The 12,196-nt window shown below is 43.0% G+C and overlaps 1 protein-coding gene across 1 annotated transcript; it reads right to left on the bottom strand.

Moving 5' to 3' along the window:
• Positions 1–1,485: 1,485 nt before the first annotated feature.
• LOC133068858 (PRAME family member 15-like) lies at positions 1,486–4,354 on the bottom strand. The gene is made up of 3 exons (XM_061159791.1): positions 4,068–4,354; positions 3,050–3,607; positions 1,486–2,050 (listed from the first exon to the last, which is right to left on the bottom strand). Exons 1-3 carry the CDS (start codon positions 4,352–4,354, stop codon positions 1,486–1,488), a joined length of 1,410 nt encoding a protein of 469 aa, XP_061015774.1.
• Between the last annotated feature and the right edge of the window lie 7,842 nt (positions 4,355–12,196).

The raw sequence follows: 12,196 nt of genomic DNA on the forward strand, positions 1-12,196 counted from the left end.
TAAAGAAAACTGAGTGCCAAAGAATTGATGCTTTTGAACTGTGGTGTGGGAGAAGACTCTTGAGAGTTCCTTGGACTGCAGGAAGATCACATCAGTCAATCCTAAAGGAAATCAACCATGAATATTCACTGGAAAGATTGATGCTGAAGCTGAAGCTTCAATAATTTGGCCACCTGATGTGAAGTGCTGACTCATTGGAAAAGACCCTGATGCTGGGGAAGATCGAGGGCAAGAGGAGAAGGGAATAACAGAGGATGAAATGATTGGATGGCATCACCAACTCAATGGATGTGAGTTTGAGCAAACTCTGGGAGATAATAAAGGATGGAGAAGTCTGGCATGCTGCAGTTCATGGGGCTGCAAAGAGTTGGACATGACTCAGCAACTGAAGAATGAGAACAAACCTATTGGCTATACCATGTCTTACCACAGGCAAGGAGGTCACATATGCCCACAGGTGTTTTGTTATACATCCTGATTATCTGATGGCAAAACATGCTGGTCTTTCCTGATGGTGGGAAACAGGTGTTATGGGAATTTTGTAAATCTCTCATTGACATGACCTACTCTCTAAAGGACATAAATTTTTACATGTGGCATAGAAATACTAAAACCATGATAAATGCCTGTACACTTTTAGCATTTTATTAAAACGAATTTGGATGTGCACAACTAGATTAATTCAAGAAGGACCACTACCCAGCCATGACAGGCATGGTTTGGTGAGAACCAGAGTCTCCAGATTATTCATAGTTTGGACTGCCCCTCCCAGAACTGGAGAGTTTGCCTTATATAGTCAAACCCTTTCTCAGCACACACAAAGGCCAGGAACTAAGATTTATGGACCCTCCAGGAGAACCATGAGGACTGCTCATGCCCAGGGTCATGACCTGTGTCAGCAGTGAGGACTCTGGCAAGAGCTCTTCACTCCACGGGCTCATTGGCCACTGAGTATGTTCCCCTTTGCGTGTATTAACCCGATGAACAGACACGGAAACAAGCAAGGAGGTAAGAGATGCCCCAGATAGAAAAAAGAACTTGCAGAAATGCTAAGGTTTCAGGTCATAGACAACTCCACGCCTTTTTAAATTTTATCACTATCTGGAAATTCCCAAGATATAAAACTGAGAAAACAGGATATTTCATGCAGGATAGCAGTAGGTTTACATGAGGGGTCTTTTTATTTCTGACCATTTCTTTATAATCATCCACCAGAGATAACTTTAACTTATGTTTCTCAAGCTCAAATCCCCCTAAATCATTTTGGTTCACATTTCTAACTCTGTGGGACACATATCCCCAAAAGTCGCATCAGCTCTCCAGGTCAACATTTCCTTCTGCACCTTCACTGGCTCACTTTTCCTTTTCTCATTCACACAGAACAGATGTCTGAAACCATGGGTCTGGTTTCCCTTTATGATGTACCTGTGTCATAGATTTCAGCTTTCAAGTGCCCAGAAGAAAGCTTTTGATAGGTGCACCCAACTAGGCAGGGTTGTATTCAATAATTTCTAAATGGGAGTAGTCATCGTAGCCATAGGAAGCAAAGAAGATGGTGTTAAGCCAGATGGTCCTGGGATGTCCCAAGTCTCTCAGAATCTCCAAAAGCTCAGCTCGAAGCTGGGCAAGTCTCTCTTCTGAAAGAACTGCCTGAGAGCTGTAACTCTCCAGAGGGGCTGGGTAAAACTCATGACTTAAACTGGGCAGCCCTGAGGTGTGACGCAGCAGCTTCTCCATGGCAGCCATGGAGAGGGAGTTCCCACACAGGCTGAGGGACCTGAGCTGGGAGCAGTGGTTCAGAGCAGCCAGGATGGCCTCGATATGGGAGTCCATGATCTCACACTGATTTAAATCCAATTCCTGGAGGGTATCTGCAACTTGCTCCAGCAGAACTTGAAGGAGCTCAGGACTAAAGTCAGCCAGGGTGATACCACTCAGATCCAGGCCTTTTAGCTGACTGATGCTTGGGCACTGGGATAGGTGGGTCAAGTCTGATTCTGTAAGGAGACAGTGAGTTATCGCGAGGTTACCCAAGGGGCTCACCAGACACCTGTAAAGAAAGGGCAATTAGGTCTGAGAAACTGGGGAGGCAGGTGACCTCCAGGTGAGAGACAAGTGATTTTCCCAAGGCCAAGGTCATTCTGACCATCAAATAAAGGTCAATATCCAACATGCCCAGTCTCATTTTAGCCTGAGTTCTTTCACCTTCACTGTGTGACTAAGTCAAGTACATAGAATCTTGAAATCTCTCTTTCCTAACCTGTCAAGCAGGGTGTAACATACTCTACTTTCTTATAAGGGTGAATGAACATAATGGAATATCTAGAACCTGCTCAGAGGGAGAGCCTGACATCATGTTTAAATCAAGTGCAGGCATCTCTGAATTTTAGTATCGGGAGAGAAGGTAAAAGATACTTTCATCTCAGGCTTTCTTCTGTCTTTGCTTGGGCTCAGGCACTCATATCTCAGGCTGGGTGAGGTACCTGGGTTACATGAATAAAAAAAACAACCTGGGTAATTTCCCACAATATCAACTGAGGTTTCCAGTCTGCAGGGGCTCATTTACGTCCCTGTGTCATCTGCAGATGATCTGCCACTTTCTACTGTCCCTTTGGCTCCTGCTCTATTATCATCATCTCCAGAACCATGCATTTCCCATATATTAACTAACTTATCTGAAGCACAAAAAAACATTTTAGAGACAGGGAATTTGAGAGAGGCTCAAGTCTGTGGCCACAGACTTGCAGAGAAATTTAGAAATGCTCAGGTCCCTCCTCAAGACACTTTCCACTTGTTTTCCTATGTAGTCTGGACATAGATATCTCCTCCTAAAGTAGAAACCTCAAACTGTTCTTTGGTAGATTCCAGTCCCATAGTCTATAGCTTCCTAGATTGGTATCCCTTTCCAGAGTCCCTATCCATTTGTTCCTCTGCCTTGATTTCGGTAGCTCTGTGTTACCACACTTCAGGATAGAGCATAAAATAAGACAGTGCACTTGACATGGTAGTGTTGTGTTCGCTGTTTCTCAACCAGTGGTGCCTCCCTCACCTGAGCATCTGGTCCAGGTGGCCTGACAGGAAGAAGGGAGATTGCAGACAGAGATCCCGGAGGTGGTGAAGCTTGAGGAACTGAGAGGTAAACTGGACAACAACATGCTGTTCCTGCTCCTCAGAGACAGAAAGTATGAGTCTCTGCACGTTACTCATCTGGCCCAGGAGAGGAGCGAATGTGGCCAGGCTGGACAGATGCCAGTTCTGGTTGACTTCTATATCCTGGATACAGTCCAGCTGCACCACACTCAGGACCTTCATAATATTTTCCACAGGCATCCCAAAGATCTTCAGCTTCTTACAGCACAGATGTATGGAATCTTTTCTCTGTTCTGCCCACCTCATGAGGTAGGTGAGGAACTCATCCATGGCCCATTCCTTGAGGCTCATCTCTACAAACACCTCCAAGGGAGCCAAGGGCTGCTCTGTCCTTGACCTGTCCTCAGGAACTGGTGCCGTCAGTGAGCTTGAGGACATGTGCTCTATGTCTCCAGACCACATGCTCCAGAAGTTCTGGCCAGTATTCCTTAAATCCAACACCCGCAGTTTGCACCTCCTGTGGGGAAACAGCAGATGGGCAGCAATGGTTTAAAATCCAAACTGAATCAAACCACAGTCTCAGAATATAGGCAACACTAAGACTTCTCACCTGAGTTTTTACTTCAGATTCCTGACATTACCTGCTGCCTTGCCCTCTTCCTCTTCAGTATGGATACTGCCTCACTTTCCTCTATCTCCTTTGCCCCTATCATCCTTCTTGATTTTCTACTTCTACAATCCTTAAGAATCCCCGGGAAGAGGCTGGGACATGTTCTTTCAGGTTTCCCTGCATCTTAGACACTCCTACACTTCCAGGAGGCATTTCTCAAAGAGGGCTCAGCAGTGGTCAAGGCCTCTGAAATTCTTCATTGACATCATCAGAAGCCTCTGGTCCATCCCTTGACCATTCACTCTATGACCCCAGCTGTCTCTTCTGGATGTCTAGTAACCTTCCAGGCTACCTGGATTAGACTCACCTGGGGTGCTCCTTCTGGGCAAGCAGGACATCAAGTCCATCCAGTACCGCTTGTAAGGTTATCAGATGAGGCAGCTCCATCAGGCCTCCCAGAGGCAGGCGGACGAAAGGCCAGGCATGCACCATGGTCTTCAGAGTCTTACTGTGACTCCCATAGAAGGCTTCCATGAAGAGTGGGGGGAAGAGCTCAATGGGCAGAAACTCCAAAGCACTCATGGCCAAGTCTTCATTCCTTAGCAGGCTTATAGCTGCCAGGTCCAGGAGTCTGGGTGGGGCCCAAAGACTCATACTGATCTGACTCTGCTACAAAAGAAATCCAGTGGAAACTTCCAGAGAACAAGGCATCCTTCTCAGACCAAGCAAGAACATACCTCTGTGTCCCCACTCCTCAGAGGAATCTTCTCAGACAAAGGTCACTGCCTTGGCAGTAGTGCAAGTGCCTGTTAGTCCCAATTACACTCTGGACTCAGTGAGCACAAAGCCACAGCTCTACCCCTATGGGCACTAGAGTATGATCTCACAAGTAGCAAGAAGGGAGAAACCCAACCACCATCCGTCCATTTCCATCCACTGCTTTGCTTAATCATGTATCACTGGGAAGTGGGTACCATGTGCTAAAGGCTGAGATTCATCCTTTTTAGGGGAAATTTTTTAATATATCACTTAGAGCCTTGAGACTATGGGAATAGGAGCATCATGTGGCCCAATATAGCCTTTATCCTCAGTTCCTACAGTTCACTGAGCTGATAAAGAGTAAGAGATATCCCTGGAATGAATGCTGTTTGTGCTCAAGCTAAACATTTTAAATTTCAAGAAATAAAATTTCAAAAAAGAAGAGAAAAAATTTTAAAAAAGAAATGAAATTCCAAAGATGTTTTTCACTAAAAAGAGCATCTGCTTTGTTAAGACATTTAAAAAGCACCAATCAAACATTTGGGATTAAGTCAAAACTACATTCAAGGTAAAACCAAAATCTTAAATCGGTATATATGAAAATAAATAATTTTTATTCATTTATCTCTATTTTTCAATTTTGGCAGCATGGCATGGGGTGTCTTAGTTCCCAGACGGGGAATGAACCTGCTCTCCCTGCAGTGGTCCAATTTCAGGATCCCCAGGGAAGTCCCCAGTGAGCAGTTTTTAAAATTAATCTCTCCTTTCATCCTGAGGTGCCTGCCACCATTCAAGACCAGTTGACCATGGGTACAATGAGGGTGTCTTTAGTTGCATCTGTAACTTACCAGCTCTGTTGTGCTTGGCAGGCTGCTCACACAGACTTGAGAACCCCGGTGGTGACTCTGGAATCCTGAAGATTCTGCATCTCTTTGGTGTCTAAGGCTTATACAGACCTTTCTAATCACATCTTCCTTCTTTTCAACAACTAACTGCCAATCAGAAAGTGATACCTGATTAGATTTCAGACTGTCTATTGGGTTAATCCTGATTGGATCTTTGTTACCTTCAGAGGAATTGATTGAATCAGATTTCATTCAGGAAGGATAAAGAATGAGGGAGGAGTATTGGATTTCTTGACTCACCCACAAATATTGATTTGGCTTTACTAATATTCATAGTAATAGTCCTGTGTGCGAGACAGGAAAGGGGCTATCCCTTTGTGACAGAAAAAACAAAACTTGGAAGCACCATTGTTTTGGGGATCTTCAGTCATAAAAAATTATCAAAATGTCCCAGAATTAAAATTGCTTTATGAAGACGGTAGTGTTGTTCCCGAAGGAAACAAAATAAAAGTATCCACCTCTGTCACTTGTCCCTCAGGTGTTATGTTTGACAAGTGGAGATCAGAAATCTACTCAGGAAGTAAAGGGAAGTCCTTTGGGGATGTGATTGGTTTTCCAGTCTTAGGTCAAGACCTCTCTGAAGACATCAGGTCAAAATCACATTTAAGAGGTCAGAGTGAGGGCTGGGTAGTTGGAGCTGAGCGTCCTTAGAGGGACAATGTGAGTAACACAAATAGTGTAAAATGTAGGGTTTTTTTCCCTTCTCTTGGGGAAGAAGGAAATTTAGAAGACTTTTCTCTGGGTTGTGTTTAGAAATTAAAAGGAGTGACTAAAAGGCAGCAGTATCATCTCTGAGGTGGTTCCTCTCCAAAAGTTGAGATCAGTACCACAAAGTGAATGAAAATATGGTTTTCACTTTACAAATTAAAAATGAGACATTGCAGAAGCCATGTAACTAAGAGTGTTACTAAGATGTGGGAGTCTATTTGAGCTGGAAAGTTTTGAGATGTACATTTTTACACATTTTTTCTTTACATATATAAGAATTACTGAGACAGGAAAGGGTCAAGGCACAACCTTTAAAAGAAGGACAGGACATAAACTGATTAGTAAGAACCAGGTCCAGGATGATGGACTTAAGTTGCACTTGCCCTTGATCCTCAGTATAGCTCATTGTAGCACAACCCAGCTGCCGTGATGGTTCCAAGAATGAACATTAATGGTCAAAAAGTGGGCAGCGGTCCAATTCCCAGAAATCCCCATCCCTTCCCCAAGATGAAAGGGGCTTCCCTGGTGGCTCAGATGGTAAAAGAATCTGTCCACAATGCAGGAGACCTGGGTTCAATCCCTGGGTCGGGAAGATCCCCTGGAGAAAGGAATGGCTATCCACTCAAGTGTTCTTGCCTGGAGAATTGCATGGACAGAGGAGCCTGGCAGACTATAGTCCACGGGGTTGCAAAGAGTCAGACACAATTGATTGACTAATATTTTATTGCCCCAAGATAGCTGGAATACTCTTCACACTCATTAGCCTATAAAATTACCTGCCCCTATAAAAATTGACAAACCTGGTGCCTCTCTTGCTTTCCATAATAGTCCACTCTCTCTCTATGGAGTGTGGGCCTTTATAAACCTTTTTTCTCTTTACTAAGGCTCATTCTTGAATTCTTTCCTGCATGACGCCATAAGCCACATGTTTTGAGTCCTTGCCAGAGACTCTTATGTGACCTGGGATCTGATCATTCTCCTGCACCCCCACTTTCATTCCTGAAACAATACTGCTTTGGAAAGGAGTTCAGTGAAAGGAACACTTCATACGCAGTTGTTTTTGTTTCAGTCAATAAGTTGTGTCAGGTTATTTTGTGACCCCATGGACTGAAGCCCGTCAGGCTCCTCTGGCAATGGGATTTCCCAGGAAAGAATATTGGAGTGGGTTGCCATTTCCTACTCTAGGGGATCCTCCTGACCCAGGGATTGAACCTTTGTCTCCTGCATTGGCAGGCTGTCTCTTTACCGCTGAGACACCTGGGAGAGACTTTAAAAATAGCTTATGGAATGCTTCTAAGTTTCTGTTTAGAAAGCCTAACTAGTAAAATAAAAAAACTACAAAGTATGTGAGTGTCAGTAACACCAGCTCTGATGTGGTGGGCAGGGTGCTCAGACCTCAGATGCCTTGTAGAACCCAGGCAATGATTCTATATTCCTTCTTTGATGCCTGAGGCTTTTAGAGGACTTTCTAATCATTTCTTTCCCCTTCCAACAAGTAACTTCTGATTGGGAAATGATACCACGTTAGATTCCAGAATATCCAGCTGGTTAATCCTTAAATTTGTCTTACTCCAGGTTGATTGAATCAGATTTTCATTTCAGGAAAGAGAAATAATTAGGTCAAAGGGGAAGTCAAAACACATTCCTGGATTCACACCATAAATATTGATCGAGTTTTATTAATACTGGCAGTTGTAGCCCCAGGTATGTCAAGGGAGGGATTAATCTGTTCCTGACACTGCACAGAAAAAGGAAAGCCTGGAAGCATCATCTTTGGGGGACTCTTTGTACATATTAAAACTATTCAAATGGCCTAGAAATAAAGCAGCTTCACAGGAACAGTGGTGCTGTCCCAAAGAAAACAAACTAAACTTCTCCATGTATCAAGTTATTGTGCCAGTGTTATGTTGGAATAATAGCAGATCAGGAGCCTATTCAGGGAGCAAGGGCTGTCTCCTGGGGGTATGGTTGGTCCTCCAGGTTTAAGTCATGGCTTCTCAGATGGAGATCAGGTCAAACTCACAGTGAGAAGTGAGGGTGGGGTAGGGCAGCCTGGAGCTGGGCATTCCTACAGCAACCCTGTAAATGACTGAAAACAGTGTAAAATATGGATATATTGTTTTCCACTGACTTGGAGAGAGACGAAAAGACTTTTCTCTGGGTAGAGTTTAGAAACTAAAGGGTGTGGCCAAGAGGAACAGTGTCACCTTTGCTGGTGTTACCTTTCATGAAGATGAGATCAGACTAGCAAACTCATTTGAAAGACTAAACCTAAGCGTGTGAGCAGAGGGGGAGGTGACCAGGCCAGGAATATGAGGCATTTCCAAGTTTGAGAGCCAATGATGGAGGTGCTGTGGACTCCTGAGGAACTCGGACCCAGGGAGAGAATTAAACATGAGTCAGCTACACACAAGCTTGTCATCATCATGGCAATTGCTATCAGAAGTTATCTTCCAGCTCCTTCCCAGAAGGCAGATAGCGCCAGCCATTGTCCAGGGGCCTGAGATGTGGAACCATAATCCCATTAGCTGATTTCCAAGTATATATATATATACACACACATATATATATATCAGTTCAGTTCAGTTCAGTCGCTCAGTTGTGTCCGACTCTTTGCGACCCCATGAATCGCAGCACGCCAGGTCTCCCTGTCCATCACCAACTCCCGGAGTTTACTCAAACTCATGTCCGAGTCGGTGATGCCATCCAGTCATCTCATCCTCTGTCGTCCCCTTCTCCTCCTGCCCCCAATCCCTCCCAGCATCAGGGTCTTTTCCAATGAGTCAACACTTTGCAAGAGGTGGCCAAAGTATTGGAGTTTCAGCTTCAGCATCAGTCCTTCCAATGAACACCCAGGACTGATCTCTTTTAGGATGGACTGGTTGGATCTCCTTGCAGTCCAAGGGACTCTCAAGAATCTTCTCCAACACCACAGTTCTAAAGCATCAATTTTTCGGTGCTCAGCTTTCTTCACAGTCCAACTCTCACATTCATACATGACCACTGGAAAAACCATAGCCTTAAAACTAGATGGACCTTTGTTGGCAAAGTAATGTCTCTGCTTTTTAATATGCTATCTATGTTGGTCATAACCTTCCTTCCAAGGAGTAAACATCTTCTAATTTCATGGCTGCAGTCACCATCTGCAGTGATTTTGGAGCCCAAGAAATTAAAGTGTGACACTGTTTCCCCATCAATTTCCCATGAAGTGATGGGACCAGATGCTGTGACCTTAGTTTTCTGAATGTTAAACTTTAAGCCAATTTTTTCACTCTCCTCTTTCACTTTCATCAAGAGGCTTTTTAGTTCCTCTTCATTTTCTGCCATAAGGTGGTGTCATCTGCATATCTGAGGTTCTTGATATTTCTCCCAGCAATCTTGATTCCAGCTTGTGCTTCATCCAGCCCAGAGTTTCTCATGATGTACTCTGCATATAAGTTAAATAAGCAGGATGACAAGATACAGCTTTGATGTACTCATTTTCCTATTTAGAACAAGTCTGTTGGTCCATGTCCAGTTCTAACTCTTGCTTCCTGACCTGCATGTAGGTTTCTCAAGAGATGGGTCAGGTGGTCTGGTATTCCCATCTCTTTCAGAATTTTCCACAGTTTCTTGTGATCCACACAGTCAAAGGCTTTAGCATAGTCAATAAAGCAGAAATAGATGTTTTTCTGGAACTCTCTTACTTTTTGATGATCCAACAGATGTTGGCAATTTGGTCTCTGGTTCCTCTGCCTTTTCTAAAAGGCAGCTTGAACATCTGGAAGTTCACGGTTCACATATTGCTGAAGACTGGCTTGGAGAATTTTGAGCATTACTTTACTAGTGTGTGAGATGAGTGCAATTGTGCGGTAGTTTGAGCATTCTTTGGGATTGCCTTTCTTTGGGATTAGAACGAAAACTGACCTTTTCCAGTCCTGTGACCACTGCTGAGTTTTCCAAATTTGCTGGCATATTGAGTACAGCACTTTCACAGCATCATCTTTCAGGATTTGAAATAGCTCACCTGGAATTCCATCACCTCCACTAGCTTTGTTCATTGTGATGCTTCCTAATGCCCACTTACTTCAAATCCCAGGATGTCTGGCTCTAGGTGAGTGATCACACTATCATGATTATCTGCGTCATGAAGATCTTTTTTGTACAGTCCTTCTGTGTATTCTCACCACCTCTTCTTAATATCTTCTGCTTCTGTTAGGTCCATTGCATTTCTGGCCTTTATCGAACCCATCTTTGCATGAGATATTCCCTTGGTATCTCTAATTTTCTTAAAAAGATCTCTAGTCTTTCCCATTCTGTTGTTTTCCTCTATTTCTTTGCATTGTCACTAAGGGAGGCTTTCTTATCTCTCCTTGCTATTCTTTGAAACTCTGCATTCAAATGGGAATATCTTTCCTTTTCTCCTTTGCTTTTTGCTTCTCTTCTTTTCACAGCTATGAGGTTTTTTGTTTTGTTTTTTTCCATTTATTTTTATTCATTGAAGGCTAATTACTTTACAATATTGTAGTGGTCTTTGCCATACATTGACATGAATCAGCCATGGATTTATATGTGTTCCCCACCCCAAACCCCCTCCCACCTCCCTCCCCATCCCATCCCTCTGGGTCTTCCCTGTACACCAGCCCTGAACACCCATCTCATGCATCTAGTGTGGGTTGGTGATCTGTTTCACCCTTGATAATATACTTGTTTCAATGCTCTTCTCTCTGAACATCCCACCCTCACCTTCTCCCACAGAGTCTAAAAGTCTGTTCTGTACATCTGTGTCTCATTTTCTGTTTTGCATAAAGGGTTATCATTACCATCTTTTTAAATTCCATACATATGCATTAGTATACTATATTGGTCTTTATCTTTCTGGCTTACTTCACTCTGTATAATGGGCTCCAGTTTCATCCATCTCATTAGAACTGATTCAAATGAATTCTTTTTAACAGCTGAGTAATATTCCATGGTGTATATGTACCACAGCTTTCTTATCCATTTGTCTGCTGATGGGAATCTAGGTTGCTTTCATGTCCTGGCTATTATAAATAGTGCTGCAATGAACATTGGGGTGCACGTGTCTCTTTCAGATCTTGTTTCCTCAGTGTGTATGCCCAGAAGTGGGATTGCTGGGTCATATGGCAGTTCTATTTCCAGTTTTTTAAGAAGTCTCCACACTGTTCTCCATAGTGGCTGTACTAGTTTGCATTCCCACCAACAGTGCAAGAGGGTTCCCTTTTCTCCACAACCTCTCCAGCATTCATTGCTTGTAGACTTTTGGATAGCAGCCATCCTGACTGGCATGTAATGGTACCTCATTGTGGTTTTGATTTGCCTTTCTCTGATCATGAGTGATGTTGAGCATCTTTTCATGTGTTTGTTAGCCATCTGTATGTCTTCTTTGGAGAAATGTCTGTTTAGTTCTTTGGGCCATTTTTTGATTGGGTCATTTATTTTTCTGGAATTGAGCTTCAGGAGTTACTTGTATATTTTTGAGATTAATCCTTTGTCTGTTGCCTCATTTGCGTTTATTTTCTCCCATTCTGAAGGCTGTCTTTTCATCTTACTTATAGTTTCCTTTGTAGTGCAAAAGCTTTTAAGTTTCATTAGGTCCCATTTGTTTAGTTTTGCTTTTATTTCCAATATTCTGGGAGGTGGGTCATAGAGAATCCTGCTGTGATTTATGTCGGAGAGTGTTTTGTCTATGTTCTCCTCTAGGAGTTTTATAGTTTCTGGTCTTACATTTAGATCTTTAATCCATTGTGAGTTTATTTTTGTGTATGGTGTTAAAAAGTGTTCTATTTTCATTCTTTTACAAGTGGTTGACCAGTTTTCCCAGCACCACTTGTTAAAGAGGTTGTCTTTTTTCCATTGTATATTCTTGCCTCCTTTGTCGAAGATAAGGTGTCCGTAGGTATGTGGATTTATCTCTGGACTTTCTATTTTGTTCCATTGATCTATATTTCTGTCTTTGTGCCAGTACCATATTGTCTTGATGACTGTGGCTTTGTAGTAGAGCCTGAAGTCAGGCAGGTTGATTTCTCCAGTTCCATTCTTCTTTCTCAAGATTGCTTTGGCTATTCGAGGTTTTTTGTGTTTCCATACAGATTGTGAAATTATTTGTTCTAGTTCTGTGAAG

Source organism: Dama dama, chromosome 14 (genome assembly GCF_033118175.1).
Source record: "Dama dama isolate Ldn47 chromosome 14, ASM3311817v1, whole genome shotgun sequence".
Lineage (NCBI taxonomy): Eukaryota > Metazoa > Chordata > Mammalia > Artiodactyla > Cervidae > Dama > Dama dama.

Coding starts and splice junctions, on each gene's coding strand:
- LOC133068858 (XM_061159791.1), bottom strand. CDS start 4,354: ATGAGTCTTTGGGCCCCACCCAGACTCCTGGACCTGGCAGCTATAAGC. Junction 3,608..4,067: donor GCCCAGAAGGAGCACCCCAG/GTGAGTCTAATC, acceptor GTTTCCCCACAG/GAGGTGCAAACTGCGGGTGT. Junction 2,051..3,049: donor CACCTGGACCAGATGCTCAG/GTGAGGGAGGCA, acceptor CTTTCTTTACAG/GTGTCTGGTGAGCCCCTTGG.